This window comes from Archocentrus centrarchus, chromosome 23 (assembly GCF_007364275.1).
Source record: "Archocentrus centrarchus isolate MPI-CPG fArcCen1 chromosome 23, fArcCen1, whole genome shotgun sequence".
Taxonomy (NCBI): Eukaryota; Metazoa; Chordata; class Actinopteri; order Cichliformes; family Cichlidae; genus Archocentrus; species Archocentrus centrarchus.
In genome coordinates, this window is record NC_044368.1 from 9,120,901 (window position 1) to 9,142,873 (window position 21,973).

General features: G+C 40.9%; 1 protein-coding gene across 1 annotated transcript in view; it reads left to right on the forward strand.

Annotated features, from left to right (window-relative positions):
• anks1b (ankyrin repeat and sterile alpha motif domain containing 1B) overlaps positions 1 to 21,973 on the forward strand; it is a 251,122-nt gene that overhangs the window by 104,543 nt on the left and 124,606 nt on the right. The window contains 3 exon segments of the mRNA XM_030720755.1: positions 2,334 to 2,456; positions 3,156 to 3,343; positions 9,580 to 9,711. Coding sequence (XP_030576615.1) covers positions 2,334 to 2,456; positions 3,156 to 3,343; positions 9,580 to 9,711 — 443 coding nt within the window.

Genomic DNA, 21,973 nt, shown 5'->3' on the forward strand with positions numbered 1-21,973 from the left:
TGGACATAGTCAGCAACAATATTCAGATATTGGTGTGGTGTTTAAACAATGCTCAGTTGGTACTAAGAGGCCCTCACACCATTACACCACCACCATAAGCCTAAACCTTTGATTCAAGGCAGGGTGTTCATGTTGTTGACACCAAATTCTGACCCTGCAAGCTGAATGTCGCAGCAGAAACCGAGACCCATCAGACCAAAGTTTCTCCGATCTTCTATTGACCAATTTTGGTGACCTCTGTGCAAGTTTTAGCCTCAGTTTCTTGTTCTTGATTGACGGGAGTGGCACCTGTCTGCTTCAAGGCTGCACATGTTGTGCATTCAGAGATGCTCTATTGCATACCTTGGTTGTAACAAGTGGTTTTTCGAGTTAGTGTCCCCCTCTTCAACGTGAAGGAGTCTGACCATTCTCCTGTGACATCCACAAGACATGTTCACTCAGAACTGCTGCTCACTGGATATTGTCCCTTTTTCAGACCATTCTCCATCAACCCTAGAGATGGTTTTGTGGGGAAATCCCAGTAGAGCAGCAGTTTCTGAAATACTCAGACACGTCTGGCACCAACAGCCATGACACATTCACAGTCACTTAAATCACCCTTCTTCCCCATTCTGATACTCAGTTTGAACTTCAGCAGGTTGTCTTGACCATGTTTACATGCCTAAATGCATTGAGTTGCTGCCATATGATTGGCTAATTAGATATGTGTTAACAAGCAATTGAATAGGTGAGTCTAAAAAAATTAGCCAGTCAGTGTATGCTAATCAAATGCTGCGTATTTTCTATAGCAGCACAACCTAATTAAATGGAAACAATGTAGTTTCTTGCTCCCTGTTTTATGCTCCTATTCCCAACATTCAGCTTTATGTAGTATATTTGAGATTTCCTCTACAGTTTAAAATAAATTTCAGTGGATTTGCTTGTTTACACTCTCGTATTCGCGAGAATGAAAAGTTGTATGTGGATAACTGGGGTTGAAGATGTCAATACAGTGCAACTTGCTGGACTCAATTCAGTACCCTTAGCTGTTCAAACCCTGATCTATTCAAATAGAATTACAGTTTTGGGGCATATTTGTTAATATGCATAGAAGTGAAGCTAGAAAACACTTTCATAGATCAAATGTAGCATTTTAAATGTCAAAAAATTCACATCACTGTGGCTATCGGACAGAAATGGCAGCCGTGAAAAGCTGAAAAGCTAAATTAGAAGTGCAAACAGAAATTTGGACTTCAGCATAAATTGGAAAGTGAATATGTGTTGTGTGTGTGTGTGTGTGAGAGAGAGAGAGAGAGGGAAAGGACGCAGCTGTGACTCAGTGAAAAGATCAGCTGCATGCCATTTCCTGTTTGAGAGGAGATGGAAAAGGACACACACACACACACACAAGCAAAGAGCAGAATACTTGTCATTTACTCAATTGTACCAGTCGAGGGGCTTTCTGGTTGCCGTAGGCACCTCGTTATGAATAGATTCTCATTTGATTCACAGCACACGATTCATCCAACTGTTTGAATTAACAAGTTCACTTTGTACTGCCCAGCAGCAACTGGTTGTGTACTGCAGTTCAGTGGATTGCTTTATCTCTAACATTTAGACACTGTACTGTATGTTCTCTGCTGTTTATTGAACGTTATAAATCTGTCAAAGCATTTAATCGTTCCTTTAAGAGTCTGATACAGTTCTCAGTAATCAGTATAATTGTATGCAAATGTGGTTGTTTGTCATAACTACTGCGCTGAATGCCACTATTCATAGTAATGAAAATATACACACACACACTCACACGCAAACACTTTTCCTGACATTAATAGGCTTCCTCATTAGGACTCTGCAGGGACTTTGCCACCTAATTTCACTCTGCAAGTCTGTGTGTTTTGCCTCACTCAAGCGAGCTTATTATCAAGTGTTGAACTTTGTTTCTGCACCTACACCTGAACCCCCCCCCCCCCCCCTTCCCTTTTTCCCTGTATTCCCACCCCAACATAATTTGTTCTTTTTTTACCTGCATGAACAGCAGAGTGCTTTATTAGCAGAAGCTGTGAAGTGAATTTGGAGTGCGGGAAAAAGTGTGAATTGAATGCAGCTCAAGCTATTTACAATACTGATGGCTGTGCTATTATATTGATCCGGTAAAATGCCTCTGAAATGTTTTTGCTCTCTTGCTCTCCCTCCTCCATCATTCGAACCTCTTCTTCCACCCTGTGCCTTGTCCCTTCTTTATTCCCCTCTTCCCAGCATAGTTTAACTTTTCCCTTAAATCATGTTGTCTTTCATCCCGTCTGCCTCATTGTCCATCTTCTTAATTCCCTGCTGTCTCCATGTCTCTGTAGAATATATGATGGATGAGATGGAGAAGCTGAGTATCCTGGAGGAGCCTGTCCGCAAGTGTCCTGTCCCTACACCTCGGACGTCTGTTCCCTCGCCCTCCGCTTCCCCTTCTCTCAGACACAAGAGTGAGTATGCACACACTAAAGTGCTTAAACAAAAGTAACTAAAGTACAGTGAGTTCGGAGGTGACTAAAGGCATTTTTTTAGTTATAAAAAGAGGAAGATATGCCCATTCTGCATGAGGTTTACAACATTATTAACAATATGCCTCAAAATTGCCAAAAGCATTTACATAAAGCATTTTGTTTTTTTTCAGTTAAGTGTCTATTTACTTTAAAAAAAAAATCGCCTAAATTTGATTGGAAGTATTGTTTACTGTTTTGCAATATGTGCTGAATCAAAGCAGCCATGGACAGTGGCTCCTTTAGTGGAGAATAACAGTTACTGCCACATCAAGCAGCCACACGTTTACCTTGTCCAGCACTGCCCCCTGCGTTATAAATATGATATTGCAGCAAGCTGAGTGTCTGCTGATCTGCTCTCCTCTCAGTGACTGTCAGCATATCCCATAATTACCTTGATTACCTTAGAGAGTCTTTGAGGGAAGTGAGAGAAAGTGATTAGCACGGTTTGCCGTAATGCGACACAGAAGCAAAGCGGAGGGGAGACAGAGACATCAGACAAACATATTAAAGAATGCCAATATTCTCCACCTTGTTCTATGCTGCTTTGGTGGTTAAAGTAAAAGAAACAAACTATGGCTGTGAGAAGAACTGGCTTCACATTGATGCTATACTTTTCTTACGTCTCCTCTTTCTCCCCAGATGATGCTGTGACAAGTGAGCTGTCCAAACTACTTCATGAGATCAAAAAGTGCCGGGACAGGGACTACTCCTTTGAGGAGCTCTGCCACACCATCTCCTCCCACTCCATGGACAGCTTTGGCAGCGGGCGGCTGTCTGACGAGGAGCGCCCAGATCGACCCAACGGCACCCTGACTCGAGTCAGCAAGGTAAGTCGCTCAACTTTTTTTCCTTTTTCTCTTGGTCTGCCGCACACATAGAACATATGAATGCTTTTTGTGGGAAGTAATGAACCATGCAAAAATGGAAAGTTGCACTGAGGTAGTTTGCAATTGAGAACCTCGTTGGTAATTAAATATTCCAGAGTTTAAAGTTGCTTTGAAACACTTCATACCAAAAAGAAAAACTTGAAATATATTTCTTCTTTTCTGTTAAATGACCCGTGAATATAATGATGGGTAATTCATCAGAAAGATATGTCAAAAACTCATTCCAGTTTCCTAAATGTGAGAATTAAGTGAATTTGTACCATTTCTTTTTCTCTTGCTGTCCCTTCAGTTGGTTGTTTTCTTGCTGGCCTCTTTTCTGTTTTAATGTTTTGTTTTTGTCCTGTTATGTTATCACTTCAAAAAGAAAACAGTACAAAGATAAAACATAAGTGCAAATGTCAGTGAAAGTCACCAAAAAAAGAAAAAACTAACTGTCATTTCTCCTCTGACTTCTTTTTTCGACATCATATTTTTTTGGCTGTTCAAAAACAAGAATATCTTTTGGTTTGTTATTGGTGACAATCAAGTGCACTTTAGCATTTTATTCTTGAAGCCAGGCTCAGAATTTCAGGGGTTCAAGTGCAGTCAGTCCATACAATAAAGTCTGTGTTACTCTAGAGCAGGGATCCTCAAGTCCAGGCCTCAAGGGCCGGTGTCCTGCAACTTTTAGATGTTTCTGCTTCAACACACCTGAGTCAAATATAAAAGTCATTAGCAGGACTCTGGAGAACTTGACTGCATACTGAGGAGGTAATTCAGCCATTTGATTCAGGTGTGTTGGATCAGGGACACATCTAAAAGCTGCAGGACACCGGACCTCGAGGCCTGGACTTGAGGATCCCTGCTCTAGAGTAAATTAAGAATTAGTTAAAAAAATATTATGTTAAATATAAATATTTTGGCTCTGAGTAATACATCTTTGGGGTGCCAATAATTCCTCTTTGCAGAAAAATCTCTGCCATGCCTACAAATGTTTGATTGCAAGCAGGTTTTATCTGTTCATCTAAAATGATTAGCTTTACTCCACAACACACAAGGGTGGCGCTGTATTGCAGGTGTCCATTGACTGTCAGCCACTTCATTTAGGTACACCTGTTCAACTGCTTCTTAACACAAATGTCTAATAAGCCAACGGCATGGCGGCAACTCAGTGCGTTTAGGTGTGTAGACATTGTAAAGATGACCTGCTGAAGTTCAAACTGAGCATCAGAGGGAAAGAAAGGTGATTTAAGTGAATTTGAATGGTTGTTGGTGCCAGATGGATGGGTCTGGTTTTTCAGAAACTGCTGGTCTACTGGGATTTTCCCACACAGCCACAGAAAATAGTCTGGGAAAAAAAGAGAAAATATCCAGTGAGCTGCAGTTTTCTGAGTGAAAGTGCCTTATTGATGCCAGAGGTCAGAGAAGAAGGGCTGCTTCAAGGTAGTTGCAGAAGTGACTACAACCAAGGTAAACAGAAAAGCATCTCTGAATCTCAGCCAGCACATTGAGCCTTGAAGCAGATGAGCTACAGCAGAAGACTGTACCGGGCGTCACACCTGTCAGGTAAGAACAGGAAACTGAGGCTGAAATTCACACAGGCTTCCCAAAACTGGAGAATAGGAGATTGGAAAAATGTTGCCTGATCTGATGTCTCAATTTCCGATGTGACATTTGAATGGTAGGGCCAGAATTTGCTATAAACAACGGGAAAGCATGGATCCATGCTCGCTCATATCCTGGCAGATCTTAAACTAAGTACCACCTTTGGGATGTGGTGGAATGGGAGATTCACATCATGGATGTGCCAGCAACAAATCTGCAGCAACTGTGCGATGCTATCATGTCAATATGGACCAAAATCTCTGAACAATTTTACCAGCACTTTGTTGAATCTATGGCTTGAAGAATTAAGGCACTTCTGAAAGCAAAAGTGTACCTAATACAATGGCCAATGAGTGTATTTCTTGCTTAAAAAAGGCTGTACTTTGTCTATTTTGACTACAGAGGGCAGTATCAGACTGACACCACTGAGCTGGCGTGCCCTGTTGAGCTGTCACTTCTTGTTACAAAAACAAAACAGGTTCCATGTGTTTCTTTAGGATTGTAATTATTATTTGTGCTCAAAGAACCATTCACAGCCTGCAGATATTTTTCTTGACCTTCTAATTTGGTGCCTGTTTATACTGAAATATTGTTCAGACCCTCCCCTTATCACTCCACACACATACACACATTTACACAGGAGGAAACTGATTAGACATTAATAGTTTGAAGTTCAGGTCAGGAGGAAGTGGATGACCTTTATCAGTGTTAGCTGACCAGAGAATCACACCTGCAGTTTATTTCTAACAGCCAGCACAGCGTGACGAAGAGGCTCTGAGCCTTTTCAATTCCATCAGCCAGAAAGACAGAAACACAGGTCATCTATCACACCTGTACCTTTAGCCTAAATGTGTGTGTGTGCATGCACTCAGGCACACACACTCACAAAGGTGTCCAACGAAATGCGATTGAATGTGACTGCGCTTCTCACTTATTACTACTTGTCTGTTTCTATTTTTCTTTCTATTGCTCTCGTTCTTGCTCCCTAAAGCAACACACGCACGGACACTCCAGCAAAAAATATTGAGACACTGATCAATAGTCCAGTTTTTTTCCTCTCCTTTTTAAAAATAAATAAGTTCACTTTCAACATAATCTGAGGTGCATTTATGGACAGTGCAGCAGGTGCTCAGACCTCCTGCTGAGGTTCTCACACACATGCATGCACATTAAACACGTACACCATGCCTTACTCAGGCTGTAATTACCTGAATCCATCTTATGCCCCTCTCTATAAGTACCAATTTGTATTCTATTACTGACACTCTTAGAGTGAGTGTGTGTGTGTGTGTGTGTATTTATATGTGCCTGTAGGCTACTGTCTGAACATGAGGCCAGGGCTATTTAGTATTTGATTTAGCGTCTCCATTGTACAGAAATGAACAGAAACTCACAATAACTTGCACACAAATTACACACACTCATGAAGAATGCACAGTGTGACCTAAGCAAATACGTGTGTGTGTGTGTGTGTGTGTGTGTGTGTGTGTGTGTGTGTGTGTGTGCGTGCATGTGCATGCATGAGTGAGTGTTGTGAGGCTACGTTTTCCAATCAGAATTCCAGATTCTGACCATGTTTTAAATGCAGACTTGTATCCGTTTAACAATGATGGAAAGCCAAAGACTGTATGTAAAAGATGGATGTGACACATTGCTTAGTAAAGTCCCATTGTGAAGCTTTAAGTAGAGCATTTTGGCCATCTCCATATTAGTGTTTTGAAACCAGATGTGACAAATGAATCTTGAATCTGAGTGTGACTTCAAGGACTTTGTGGCAATTTGTCAGTCAAAAGCCAGACGTGCCGTAATATTTCATTGTCAGTGAATTAAAACTCAAAACTAGTGATAAAGGCCATAGATTCATCAGGAAGTCAGCTTTGCTTTAAGTTACATGTTAACACGGGACAGTGACTAGCAGGTTGCAAAGTTCACTGTGTCAGTTTAGCATTGAAGCATTCTAACATTATTAGAATTATTATAATTTGAAAATTTTATCCTTTTTTCTTGTGGAAATGACATCTTGTGGCCCCACCTGCAGTTCCTGTATGGCCCATCAGGGGGCAGACCACACTTTTCGGAATCATCGGTCCACAAAATTACTCAGCAATCTAGTGCAGCCTAACCCCAATTCAATCACTGTAGAGATATTTCAGCCTGGCTCTTATGAGCCACTTAGTCTGTGTAAAAAAAAAACCCCAAAAAAACCCTGAGATTTCATTTTTATCCATGCAAACACTCAAATATTTTTTATGCATGATTTGTTTTCACTCTTATGTGTTAGCTGTACTGTCACAAAAGAGCAATATTTGCAATGGTGCAGGGAAACAGCCTAATGTGCATTGGGTTTGATATTGATTTGTAAAATTTCAGCACATGCAGCTTAAACACGACACTGGAGTCAGTCTAGATCATAATATTAATCAATTTTTTTGGCTCCCTTCATCAAGTGAACTAAGCTCGTTTGTTAACAAGCTTTTAAACCGATAAAAACACACATCCTCATGTAGTTAAGCAGATGATTTTCCCTAAGTTGTAATCTATCCCTTTAAGGATTTCCCATTGACAACTAATGTAATATTGATCAGCTATGCAGCTATCAGTATGAATAATTAACAGTGTCCTCTCTATTGAACACTGGCTGGCATCGGATTCATACTGCAATGAAAGGGTACATATTGTTTATGCATACAGTGCAGCATGTGTATGTGAATACTGCAGTCCTTTTTAGATCAATCAATATTCAAGTGTTGCAAAGGGCCCTCTGCAATCTGGAGCGACTGGTGACCTTTTGCTTTCTGCCTCATTTTCTGCCTCCATCTCCATTCTCGCTGCTGTTCTTTGGCTCTTCCCATCTGTCTCTCTCTTGTTCTGTAACTTCATTTGGCTGCACAGTTTTCATCTTAAGCTTTTTATTTGTTTAGTTCTTTGCTTCTTTAACATGCGCTCTGTGTTCCTCCCTCTCTTAATAGTCTTGCGTTTTTTTTTTTTTTTTTTGTTCTTTTCACCCTCTCGCTTGTCTCTTTTAGACCTCTATTCTAAAGATAATCACTGCATCATCCCCATCAGACCTCCCTCAGTCTCCTAACACTCATTTCTGCTGGTAAAAGCTACGTATAGTTTATGTAGGTAGTTATGTATCTTTGTCTTTGTAGTCTGCTGTGGTCTACGCCCTCGGCTGCATCATTTGGTTCACAGAGATATCAGGTGGGCTTTATCTGCCCTCTGACACCTCATGCCATAGAGCCCCGTCTACACACCTGTCCCCTGAGAACCAAAAAGCCTCCAGGAAAGGGCACTGTGTGTGAGCCTCAGATGTTCTGCTATAACCCCCCCCCCCCCCCCCCCCCCACGATCTCATACTAGCCCAAAGCACTACTGTGAAGGCATTTCAAGTTGTTTTATAAAGAGGGTTGCAGGTTTTAGCAGTGGTTTCCATAAAGAGCTTCACAAAGGGATACTGAGGTTGATAAAGTTGGTGAAGGGAAACAACTACCTTTTTATTTATGGACAACCTCCAGTAATGCAGGAAAATACTGTCAAAAAAAAAAAAAAGTGTATCAGAATGTCTTTTGTTTGATTTTTACCCTGTGAAAGTGGTTTTGCCAATTCTGCTGCATCCATACTGTGTAGTACAGGGTGTCCCATAAAACTGACATATTTAAAGAACTACATGTCCTAGGCAAATTCAATTAAATAGGCTTCATGCTGAACCATGCAAGATCTAGTTATCAAAATTCGAACAAGAAATTCAGAGGCATGTAGATTTTGAAATTGAGTTCACAAAGCTTCACAAATGTTAGATATGCGCACTTTTGAAACACTTTTGACGGAATTTTTCAATACCGATGGTCGTCCAGACTACGACTGCAAAATGATGTCAATTTTTTAGGACACCCTTTATATTTAACCATAAGTACCATAAGTGAAAATGATAGTTCTAGCCAACTGCCACTTATAGTACTTGCACCCACAGCAGTCATTGAGCAACATTAGCACTATGATACACCTACAGTGGTGCATTTACTTAAAACTGCTGTGGCTGGAAAGGACACAAGGATAACCAAGTTTGTGCTCTAAAACCAAAATGATGAATTGAAGAGAATGGCAGAGGTGGGTGATAAATCTCTGTGAACAACATCTGTGATCCTCCTTTGCTGCTTTTGTTTCCTTGCTGCTCCTGACCAATAAGTGGCACCTGGAAAGGCTTTATAATAGCCTCCAACTCTCCCCCCTCTCAGCCAGCAGAGCCTGCAGGAGCAGTTTACCTGTACCACGTTATTTGTTCTTTTAATTCAGTCTTAATGCAAAACCTGGTTTATGCCAATTTGTTTCTGTCTTCATATTGCCAGGGTTACTTGATCCACTGTTGTAAATATACTGATTGGAGCAGCTTTGAAAATAATATGCTGTCATCCTTTCTCCTCTTAAATCTATGCTGATATTGTATATGTACCATCTGTGTTTTCAGGTCTTTGCACAGTTGACAATTAATCTTCTTGGGACACACGTACCCTCTAATCTTTGAGCTCTTATTATTGGTTATGTGTTATACTGACAATTGCATAATCGTGTTCTGATATTTGTGCTCACAGCGGCCGACCCCACCTCTCCCTCCGGCCATGGAGGAAGATGAGGCAGAAAAGAGTTGCGGCCCCACTGGCTTCTGGGAAGCATTGACGCCATGCAATGGCTGCCGCAACCTGGGCTTCTCCAGCCTGTCACAGGTACACACACTCACACCCACACACTCTCTTATATACATTGAATTAACCAACTTATAACTGCATGATGATATTTTGACTCCTAATTACCATTATAATAGATTTTCAGTGTGCGCATAGTCAAACAATGATATCATCATCATAATTCTTATTTAACATACATGATGCAGAGTAAAGACACACACACACACACACACACAAATTACAGGCTAGTGATATTGCCATTGTTCTGAGTGAATACTTTCACTGGTTACCTTGGGAACGCAGTGAATGAGCCGTCACTAGAGAGACGGGCTCTCCTGGCGGGTCTAAAATGCTCTGCTCAGTTTCTGCCTCTTTCTTCCTCTCCTTATCATAAATTTCTCAAAATCCTCCTATCTCGCCAGTTTTTGAAGCTTTTTACCTTTTATGAGTAGTTCATGAACTCTGAAGAACACTCAGCTGAAATATCTGATACAGTGAGATGACATGAAAGGTTAATGATCCCTGTGGGAAAAATCGGAATATTGCAACAGCAGTGAACGACTGAGCAGAACAGACGCTTGATTTATAGGGTTTTACTGAACAAGCGGGCTTAATCCAAGCTCACCCTACTTCCTAGTATTCCCGCTCCATCTTTTCTTCTTCCTTCCTGCTCCCTCAGCCCCACACGCTGTGTATTAAGTGTGTTTAAATGAGTGCTTAGCAGGGAGATGCATGCTGGCACAAACAGCGGGACATCTGACATTTACAACACAACAGACCCTCTGTCTGGTATACTGGCAGCCTGCCGGACTGACTGGCATACTGCCTGGAGATGTTCGATGAGTGTGTGCGTGCGCGTTTGTACTAATGCACTGTGCATGATAGTTTAAATGTTTGAATGTGGGTACACACAGCATATTTGGTATCATCAGCTTTTTGTGTGTGACATCATCTTGAGTTTGTGTGGGTGGATTTGTGTGTGTGCTCGCGCAGGTTTTATTGAAGAAGAAGAAGAAGTGGAAGGAACAGAGTGTCAGAGGAGAGAAGGATTGAGTTGTTGCTGCATAATTAACTTATCACTGCAATAATTTGCCCACTGTCTTTGTGAATAAACAGAGTTAACATAAACAACAAAAAAAAAGGGTTTGCATCCCCTCAGAGGATTATGGGGGGGAGAAACACGCCTGTGCTGCAGTCACTGCCATCATTTCCATCTCACTCTTTTGTTCTTATTAATCCACGTGACATCTGCTAACACAAACGCTCTCCCGTCCCCTGGTTGTCCTTTGATGTCTGCAGTAGTGTTTTAACCTCAATCAGCTGTCTGAGTGTTGAGTTCCTGGTTGTCACCCATCACTCAAAACTGTCAGAAAAAGCTTTCTAGATTTTTGCAATGACTCATACAGAAAATCTAATGTTAAAATTAACTGCTTTAAGCTTCATGTTAAATTAAACAACTGTGCAACTTAAAGTTTGCTGTAAACCCGCTCACAGCGCTTCAGTGCCATCAAATTCTTCCTTGGTATATTATCAGTGTCTTACTTTAGTGATGATTTCCTGCATGATTCCTACAGCATCACAAATGAAAATTCATAGTTGTTTTATCAAACTCAAATGATTACATAATGTCCTTCAGAGGATAAGCAGCCGCAGTTTTGTACTTTTTTCTGTACTTAGAGGGGTTTTATTTAAGAAATACATGAATCTACATAAGCTGGAAAAACAACACTGACATATCATCTGTTGTTTACATCTATTGGTCATGTGCCAGACTAGTTGTTGTTATCGCTGAGAGATGTATAATACAACATTTATGTTTGGTTTTTCTGCTTTCTGGCAAAAGTCCAACATTCAGCTCTTTACAATAGCTGCTAAATGCTTCCCTTTTTCACCAGCTAGTTCCTGACTTTGTTGGTGCCAAGGTTGCAATTGTTACTGGGTCTGCGGTTTTCCAAGAAAACATGGAGACATACAACCATTCACACCTACGGCCAATTCAGAATCACCAATTAACTGAACTCCAGTACCCAGAGAAAGCCACGCAAACATGGGAAGAACATGCAATCTCCACACAGGAAAAGTTCTGGTGGTGAATTTGAGGCAACAGTACTAACCACCACGCCACCCTGCTGCCAATATATCATAAAATAAAAAAGCTGAACTTTAAATTTAAACATTTAGAGTAAAATCCAAACCAAATCAGCATGTATGCTTACATAGGAAACAAACAATTTTGTTTTTTCTCCAACACTGGGTGCCTGCCTTTGTGTATTGTATTGCATTGTATATTATAGGTTAGTTTGATTCGCTATGGGGCTGATTTATCAAACAGACCTGGCAACTCTGTTTGGTGCTGAGCAGAGAACTCACAGGAGATTTTTATTTTTTGTTGAACACAGCTGCCTGCTGTGTCCAAAGGGCTGAAAAACTGAAACAATGACCTGAAAGGTCAGTACAGCTGAGGGGAAAGGCAGTGTTGTCTGATAATTTTCTGTGGGACAGTTTTGTTAGCCACTGCTAATGTTATATATTGAAACCAAGGGTGAGGCAGGGTGAGCAGGATGTGGCCGGGGTGGATATTATCTTTGGGCTCCGAGCAGACGCCTCACCACTCCAACATCATTGATGCTTGGTAGAAAGGTGGTTGAGAACAATGTGACGTAGTACGTTCAAGCTAGACCCATCAAACACACTTATTCACTGACTTTACTATAACAGCACTCTGACCCTCACCCAAAAAGCCAGTAGTCTTCTTAATAACACATCCAGCTCATTGTGTTGATGGAAGTGGAATGCATGCATAGTGGAATAAAAAAAACCAAACAAACTGCCCTGTAGCATTACTGAGATGGATGTCAGGTGTCAAGACTTGCCTGGAAGTGTTTTGACAGGAGCACAATTTACAGGTTTCAAAATAACCAGCTGAGGTGGAATCATCCCCTGAAAGAAAAACTGAAGATTAAATATGTACCTTAATAATTGGCAGCTGCGTGCATTTTTGTTTAATTTTGTATATCTGTGTGAGACTGCACATGCTTAAAGAGGAGCATGCAAAAATTAATTTTGCATATTTTTTTAAATATATTTTTGTGTCTACAATTAGAGGACAAATAAGGCACTCAAATGGCATGTCCTGAATCAGATTCAGATATTCAGAAAAACTGCCCCGAGCTAATGAATTTAGCATATCATTATGCATATATGTTATGTGTGTGTTTGTGTGTGCACATGACGATGCTCGATCCTTCATAGGGAGGTTTCTCCTGTTGAGAACTTGACGTCAAAGCGTGTGCGGGGGTTTTCCTTTGCAGCGTCGGCTTTAAAAACAAAGTTACAGAACTTATTTGTGACAACCTTGAAAGCAAAACAGAGAAAGAGAAAAGGTCGACAGATAATGAAGAAATGCAGGAAAGACAGAAATGCTGTAGAGAGAGGTCTGGAGTGTTGCCAGGCAACACAGACTTTCTTGAGATGTCAGGCGTGGGATGTCCACCATTAACAAATCTCAGTCACCATCAGCTCACAGGTGCGTCAGAGTGCTCCACACACTTGCACACGTCAGCGTTTCCTGACTGGTTATTTCCTCTAATTTCACCACCTTCTACTTCCTTCCTGTCTTCCTTCCTCCATCTCACCCTTTTCTCCACACTTAGTCAGACCTACTTCTTACATCTCTCTTTCTCTAGCTCTGATTTCCCTTTAATGTTGGCTTTAATACAGCTGAGGCAGTTTTAAGGCATTTATATGTGTGATATCCAGGGTAAGAATTTCCATTCTAAACCATTCTCTGTGTCATTGTGTACAGTCCATCTTTACACATACGTTTTAAAAAGTTACGATAGTTTCATGATTACATTTTAGCCACATAAACTGGCGATTGAATGCAGTCAAAGCCTGCAGGATAAGCTTCTGGTACCAAAACTCTTGTCCCTTGACTGCAGATTCTGTGTATTCATATGTAGATATCGGTTTATAGAGGTCAGTGTCGCTGTCACAGATCAGACAGCCGCAGAGCCTTTGAGGGTGTTAAGGAACATCAAAGGCAGGTGTTTATAGGGGGGAAGAAATTATGTGCAGAGCTTTAAAAACTTGCAAATGAGGGTCTGAATAGGATGTTTTTGAGAGTGGGTGATGTTTTCCTTTTATCTATAAAGTTCAAGATCATATAACAATGTTTTGTAACATTTAATTATTTCAAATAAGCAAAGTTGAAGTTGCTGCTTGGCGGAAACCGTATCTTCAGCCTATCTCCAGAATTAAACACTCTTCCTAAAAAAAAAGAAAACAGACCTTTTGAATTTTTACAACAAACTGGTGATAAGATTCGATCAATACAAGTAAGGCTAAAGGTACTGAAAAGTAATGTTATGATTTGGGGCCTCATTACATTTTGATTGACAGGATGTTACTGTATGAACCTTCAGTGTCCTTTCCACCGCAGCTTCAGAAGTGTCCAGTTTGCAGCCAGTCATAGAGCCAGCCTTTAAATCAGTCTGTTGGTGTCACCAGCTTGTATGCTGCTCTCCCAGCAGACCACAGCAAAGAACCCTGTGCTGACCACAACTGACTGATAGAAAATATCCATTATTTTGCTGCGTGGATTTAACGATCTCAGCCGGTAAACAGAGCCTTCTCATCCCCTTTTTTTGTATGGAGGTTTTGCAGACACTTGACCACTAACCATGTGATGTTAACACGTCTGCCATTTTTGGGCCCAGACCTGGAGACCAGTCCACGACTATCTGGCACCCACAGGTAGCCTGCTAGCAACCAAAGCAATTACCAGGTTGATGTAGCACTTTCTTTGCAACCAGTTTCACTCAGTGACAGTCAGCATCCTCCGGGAACCACTGCCAACAGTTGGAGGATGTACATTTTCCCCTATCCAATATGGTGGGCAACTCTCAAGCAATGCGCATATGTCATCAATACAGCCTCAGTGTTGGTCGTCCAATCCAGCCTGTTACTGATGTAGAAGCCCCCTCCACCACATCAACTTCCAGTACAACAGCAGACACAGGTCATGTAGTTTCTTCTTCCTTTTGAATTCAATCGCATCTCTCACTGACTCCTCCCACGCCACTATGCTCCTCCTCATGCTAATCACTTACACATCCAGCCACTGCAGAATCATCAAGAGCATTTCTGTAGGAGACATGACCTGGAGTTCTAATGAAAGTTTGCGGTGAACAGAAATGGAGACAGCACGGTCCCCTGTGGAGCACCTGCACTGCACATCATCAAATTAAATAGAGCGCTGTCCAGTCTGACACACTGCAGCATAAAGTTAATAAGACACCTGAGGTAATAGTGTTTTTATACAGTAGGTTCGGCCTTTTAGAGGAGGATCTTCTCTAATTAAGTAATCTTGCATTTTTACGCTTGTAAAAAAATCAAACTGTTAATATATAGCCATTCTGCATATAGCTGTAATACAATTACCTCACAGTGCCACATAAACCATATAGCCATAATGGTTTGGGAAAGAAAACATTAATTTCCTGGAAGGAAATGACTGTGCCAGTTATGAGGCAAAAATAGAAAGCTGAAAATAGTCAGCAGCTATTTGGATGATGTGTTTAATTATTTTAGTGGGATTTTTTTTTCCTGCTTCCAGCTTTTCAGATTTGAAGTTTGATGTCTAATATAACCATTGGGTAAATTAAATTATCTCATTTTGGACTTGTAGAATTAAATTTAAAGTCAGCAATAGCTCTAGGAAAATATGATGGCTATTTTCTTAATATTTACTATAAACCAAATTAATTTATTAATAAAATAATAAGCAGACTAACTGATCAAGAAAATAATTATTTCTTGCAGCCCTATTTGAGACTTCTAACAGTTACTTGTGTGTGTAAGGATTGTGTGAATTGAGACAAAGATGCGAAGAAATGTGTTTTAATTTTATCTCATAGTGAATAGCGGATGATACTGTTTGTTCTGTGGATTTTAATCCTTTTCTTCCAGTTAATTATTATTCATTTAATTGGCTTAAAACTGAAATTCTAACATTCAAAACATCAAATTAGACTAATTCATTATTATTACGGTCTTTTCAAATTTGATTTTATTTTGCTTGTATTTCCTGCTCTGTCTCTTTGTGGGACGTGATGCAGCTCTGTGATTCTGTGCTTACACTTGGTGCTTGTTAATGGCTTTATGCCCCTGTAGACTGCAGCTATAGACTGTCAAAATAACTCTTGCTGCACGCCTATAGGTGCTGTCATATTTCACCTGAAATAGACTGGCACAAACACAAAATGCCCTTGACTACATGGAGATGTGCTATGGACGTGTGTACATCCCGCTGGAGTTCAGATATCTCACTATTTATTTTCACTATTTTTGAGGAAAACAGGAAAAAGCAGAGAAGGCTGCCAAACGGGGAACAGAAGCTCAAAGAAAAACAGCCAGCCGGAAAAAGTGTATGCTACAGTGTTGGTTTTATAATACGGCACAACAACCCTGCTTCTAGTGCTGGTACCCTTGAGCAAGGTATTCAAAACACATGTATTTATGCAGAGACAGTTAAATGTGTGCAGCGTGTTCAAACGAGCTAATGTTTCATGGATTAAGCCACAATCCTACATACAGGTGACAGAGTGAGATAAGGGTAAATTTGCCTCCTGTGTTCTTGTTTACAAAGGAATTAAAGATGTGGTAAGAAGGCTTTACAGGCAAATAAGATGGCTGATTTACTGGGTTCATATTTAAACAAACATTATTTGTATCCATGTATATTGATTGAAATTATTTTCATATGAAACACTGCTGTGGCCGCACACGACATGAGGACTAATGATGTTGGCAGAAAGCTCCAGTTTTTCTTATTTCTCCTCTGGCAACACAGTTATGGAAAGAAAGCTGCACCAACAAAAAGCTCATTATAATAGGCATTTGTCATTTTGAGTGATTTACACATGGCTAAAAAGGGGGAATGACCTTTGCTGAGAGATGCTGAGGTAGTTGCAGATGATGCTTCATCATGTTTAGCTTGGTCTAATCTCTGGAGATTGAGATCCCAGAGAAGAACTGCTCTCTGTTAAAGGAATATTTTGATTTTTACATAACTATATCTATTTGTATGAAGTTATTGTTGCTCAGCATATAGCTCAGGTGAGCTGCTAATGCCATCATACCAACATCGTCATAATAGCAAACCCAGCATGCTGAGTGTTAGTGGATATAATCTTTGCTAATTTTGAACACAAAGAGGGGAGCCAGTACCAAGGGACCATTGGGTCTACTGTCTGTTCCTGTCTCATTTATTGAGCCAACGCTCAGCTGTTTTGGATTTGTAACGGAGGGAAGGGGGAGAGGTGTGTCAAAGTGCTGTTGTGGTAAAGTCGGTGAAGAAGTGTGTGAAGTCTGATGGGTCTAGCTTGAACAGTTATGCATCTATGGCATGAATTTCAGTTATCGAAGATTTTGAGAAAACTTGACCTCTGACCTTTAGCTTGAGGTCAAGGTTGCTGAGATTGGAGCTGGCCTGAGAGTTTTAGTAGATGCACCTATGGTGTGAAATTGAACATCCTGGGTCACATTGTAATTGAGTTATGGCCAACATTAAAGTTTTTGCAGAAAAGACGCTGATGCCACCAACGCCAGCAGCTCAACTTATTCGTTGAAACGGCCGAGCTAAAAATGGAAATGAGGCTGTGATGTCACCCATCGGTTTATAAAATCCTGTTCCGAAACCTCGAGATGAGCATTTTCTCCATTTTCGCCATCTTTGTGTTTTGAAACTGGATGTGATAAGTGAAGGGTGGAGCTGACGCGCTTATGACTAAAGATTTGCCAATTGCAAGTCTTTAGTCGATGACCCTGGATAATCCTCCTTTCTGAAAAAAATTTTCAAAATAGACATTGTTTTATGCAGTATGACTTGAAGTAAGTGACTGTGGCCATAAACTCATCAGGGAAGTGTTCAGAGGTTTTGCAGGTATTCCCTATGATGGCCATTCCAAAGAATGCAGGTTTAAGCTTTTTCTGTGTTGGCTTCACTTTTCAGACCTGGATCCTACATCCGTCTTTAATACAGTGTATGATTAACACACACACACACACACACACACACACACACACACACACACACACACACACACAGAGTGAATAAGAAGGCTGGTCAGAAGTCTCTAACCACTACAGTAACCTCAGACATCGTGGCCTGTGCTTGAAGGAAACATTTTTGTTCTCAGCCATAAAAACACACAGCACATGCACAACAATCAGAAACCAAACACTGCAAGAATGATAACAATACTGCTAAATTAACAACTTTGAATGCTGACAGTCCCATGAGTCCTTGCACAGTCTAGTGCAAAATTGGGCACAGTCTGAATGGATGCCCCACATTGCCTTAATCTTTTTCTTTCTTTTTTCTGCAGTTTTTAATCTCTGCATTACTGGCCAGTGATTATTCATGCATCATAAACAATCAGGGTATGCCATTATCATATTATCAGTCATTAACAATAAAAAAAAAGCATCCAATCTGGCATCAAAGAATTCTTTGTTTTGTTTATTTTTCCAAAAAACATCATATTCATTCAACATTTACCCCTGGTCATCAATGCCTGACCTGCAGTGGTTCTACACTGCAATAGAGCAGCTCATCCCACAGTGAGATGATAAAGTAACACACTCTCACCTTAGCAACCTTTTGTTACTTCAGAGCTTCCTTCAGAGTTGAGGGACATGCAGTAAATGCAGTAAGTTTGGTCACACAGCAGTGGCTCTGTATCTGCAGTCTCTTGCTCCAGCTGGTTGCCGTGTCTGTGGGATTAAGCGTGGAGCCGAGGGAAGCCACAGTTAGAGCTTTGCTGAATACAGTAGCCATCATGAGGGAATGTGAAGGGTGTAATTTTCTGTGGAGTGAGTGTCAGTGTCCCATGGGTGGTTCAGCTAGCTGATTCGGGGGGAGGGATTAGCCAGCCATGGAGGGAAATCCAATTCTGCAAGGCAGTCCTCACTGCTGATCTGACCAACCTGTACTTTGTTCTTTTTCTCTTCTTTTCACCCCTTTTTTCTTCCATTTTCCCATTTCAGACTTACTTCCCTCTCTCCTATAATTCTCAACCAAGTACTCCCTATACCTTACTTATTCTTTTGCGATTATCTACTTCATTTTTCACAAGATCCAACAGTAATAGAATTAGTAAAAGAGATGCACTTAATTGCTTCCTTGCAAAATTTGATGGGAAACCCACAACAGAAAATGTAGATGTAGGTAAAATTTTGACAGACTGGATATAATTGAACCAAACTAAAGAAAAATAAAGTAGTGCTTGCTCACAGCATCTGGCAGTGATGCTTGTATTCAGTGACTTGATTAACTTTTGTTGATCAAGAAAGAAGAAGCTCATTCAGCTTTTAACTGCCTTAATCTTTCTTCCCATTCTGTCTTCGTTGGTGTCCTCTACTGACCGCACCTCTCTCATGGAGGCCCTCAGAGGGTCCTTTGTCCTCTCTTGTGTTCACCCCTCCCCTTTCTTTCTAATCAAATAGTCTCCATGAGGAAATGCCAGCAAATTATAGCCTCTATTCATATCTGATGGCTTATGAACTCTGTGTACAGTGAGGCAGTGGGTTGGCTGTTGAGTGGTACAGCAGTGGGTTAAACTGAAAAGAGAGATTCGGGATTTAAGTTTCTCGGATGTAACAGAAGCAGTAGCGCGTTTCCTATTTGGGTTATCAGGCCTGCACACATGCAAACAGACACGTATGCAAATGTTATACATAACATGAGCAAACACAGTCAGGCATACAGGGAGAAAAACACACAAAATGTCCATAAAACCTCTGACATGATCTCACACACACACACACAAAAAAAAACTGTCAGCAGTAGGCGGTCACGTACAAATGCTATACTGCATTATCACACAGATATAATCAGAAACTGTCTTCTGGCCATATGTGGAGGCACATAGACACACACACCCAAAACACACACTGTCAAACGTTTAATCTGGCCTCTGCAGTTGGACGGGAGCTGCATACGACCTGCTAATTAGTGGCCAGAGGAGGCCTCTGTTTGTCAGCTCTCTTCCTGTTCAGCTCAGACACAAGTTTCTCTGTGTCCTATCTCTTCCCCAAAAGATAGGGAGAGAAAGAGAGAGAGAGAGAGAGAACGAGGGAGGGATATGAATGAAGACCGAGTGTGTTTGTTTGTTGGAGGCATGGTGCACACTTCTCTGCGTGAAGCCTTCTCTAAAACATTTTAAGCTTTTTGACCTCCCCCTCCAGGGCCAAGCAGGAGGAGGAGTGAGGATACCATCAAAATATCAGGTAGCTAAACCTGTTGTCACACTGCCGGATTAATTTCATCTCCAGAATCAGATGCTCCCGGGCTTCTGTTGAGGGATTTCTTGGCACTGACTTTCCTGTTTGACATGGGCTGGTTGTACTGTACTGTAGAGGGAACGGCTCAGTCTTTAAGTTTGCTGCTCTCTTCACTAAAGCTGAATTGCCCACTTTCTTGCTGCTTACTTTTGTATACAAAAAAACAAACATGTTGTCTCAGTTGCCTCCCATTTCTGTGCATTTTTTTCCCCTCCGTTTGTGTGTGTGAGGAAATCCTTTCTCCTAACTTACCGCACTCCCACTTCCTTTGCTTCCCTGCCTGAGTGCAAAGTCATTTTCCTCTTCCCGCTCTGTCTCTCTGTCTCGTGCTCATCTCCTTGGGATTTGCTGACACAAACTCCAAAGTAAGTGTTGAGTTGGATCCTGGCGTCCTTTTGATCTGCCTGTGTTTTCCTCTCCCTTCTCTTTTCGCTGTCTGTTTCTAGCCTTATTCAATGCTGTGGTTTTTATTACACCTGTCAGATTTGGCCTCTTTTCTTTCGCTTTGTTTCTTCCAAAGCCGCCAGTGTGGACGCTGGAGATTTAACAGGAATAATAAGAGGTGATGTAGAAGTGAAAGAGAGAGATGAGGTAAATGTAGAACTACTTGGTAGCAAAGGGTAAAGCACAGGATTGGATAATGAAAAAAATTTTTTACAGTATAGATGACTTATAGCTGTATTCTTTTAAGATGTAAATTTAGGTACAGTTCTCACTATTGCCATGCTATCTATCTTGACCGTCACTCTTATTCATTTTGTTTTTCCTCTCTGCAGAAGCAGGGAGGAACTCTTTCCTTAGTTCTTTCTGGAGCCTTTGTCATATGGTTTCTTTATTAATCAGTGTTACTCTGCATGTAGCCTTTCAAAACACCTGAAATTCAATGTTACATCTTCGTTGTTACTGTGAACAAAGCAAAGAAGGCAGTGACTGATATTATTCATAGCCTTTTCCACCAAATTTTATCATGCAAATCATTTATTTTCAGATCACAAGTGAATTTCCTATGAACTCTGCCACTTCCTGTTGCAAAGACAATGGTTCCACTTGTCTCTGTTTCATTTTGAATCTCTGTTCACTTCCAGTAACCGCCTTAACTTGGAAAGCTTTATCTACATTTGCTCTGAAGAACTGCCCCCTCCCAGTTTCGTGCTACAAAGCAATGCCATGCATTTCCTGCCAAAGAGAGCAGCACAGTTAAAACAACAACAAATAAAAAATACGGCATAAGACCTGAAGAAACGGGGAGAATAATAAGACAGTTAAGTAAATACAATACAAATAAATAAATACAGTAGAAAAAAATGAATCATAGAATTGGAATACTAACTGTTTTATTATTTATTTATTTCTTATTTTTGTGACTGTGTGGACTCATCCGTGGAGACTATACATTATATACTATGTTGCCAAAATAAACATGCATATGAACTTGAGGAACATCCCATTCTTAATCCATAGGGTTTAATATGATGTCAGTCCAACCTTTGCGGCTGTAACAGTTTCAGCTCTTCTGGGAATGCTTTCCACAAGAGCATGCTTGTAGGAATTTTGGACCATTCTTCCAGAAGCACACTGTGAGGTCAGACACTGATGTTGGACAAGAAGTCCTGGCTCGCAGTCTCTGCTCTAATTCATCCCAAAGCTGTTCTATTGGGTTAAGGTCAGGACTCTGTGCAGGCCATTCAAGTTCTTTGACACCAAACTTGCTCATCCATGTCTTTATGGACCTAGCTTTGTGCACTAGTGCACACTCATGATGGAACAGGAAGGGGCCATCCCCAAACTGTTCCCACAAAGTTGGGAGCATGAAACTGTCCAAAATGTCTTGGTATGCCAAAGCATTAAGAGTTCCTTTCACTGGAACTAAGGGGTTGAGCCCAAATCCTGAAAAACAACCCCACACCATAATCCCCCCTCCACCAAACGTTACACTTGGTGCAGTCAGACAAGT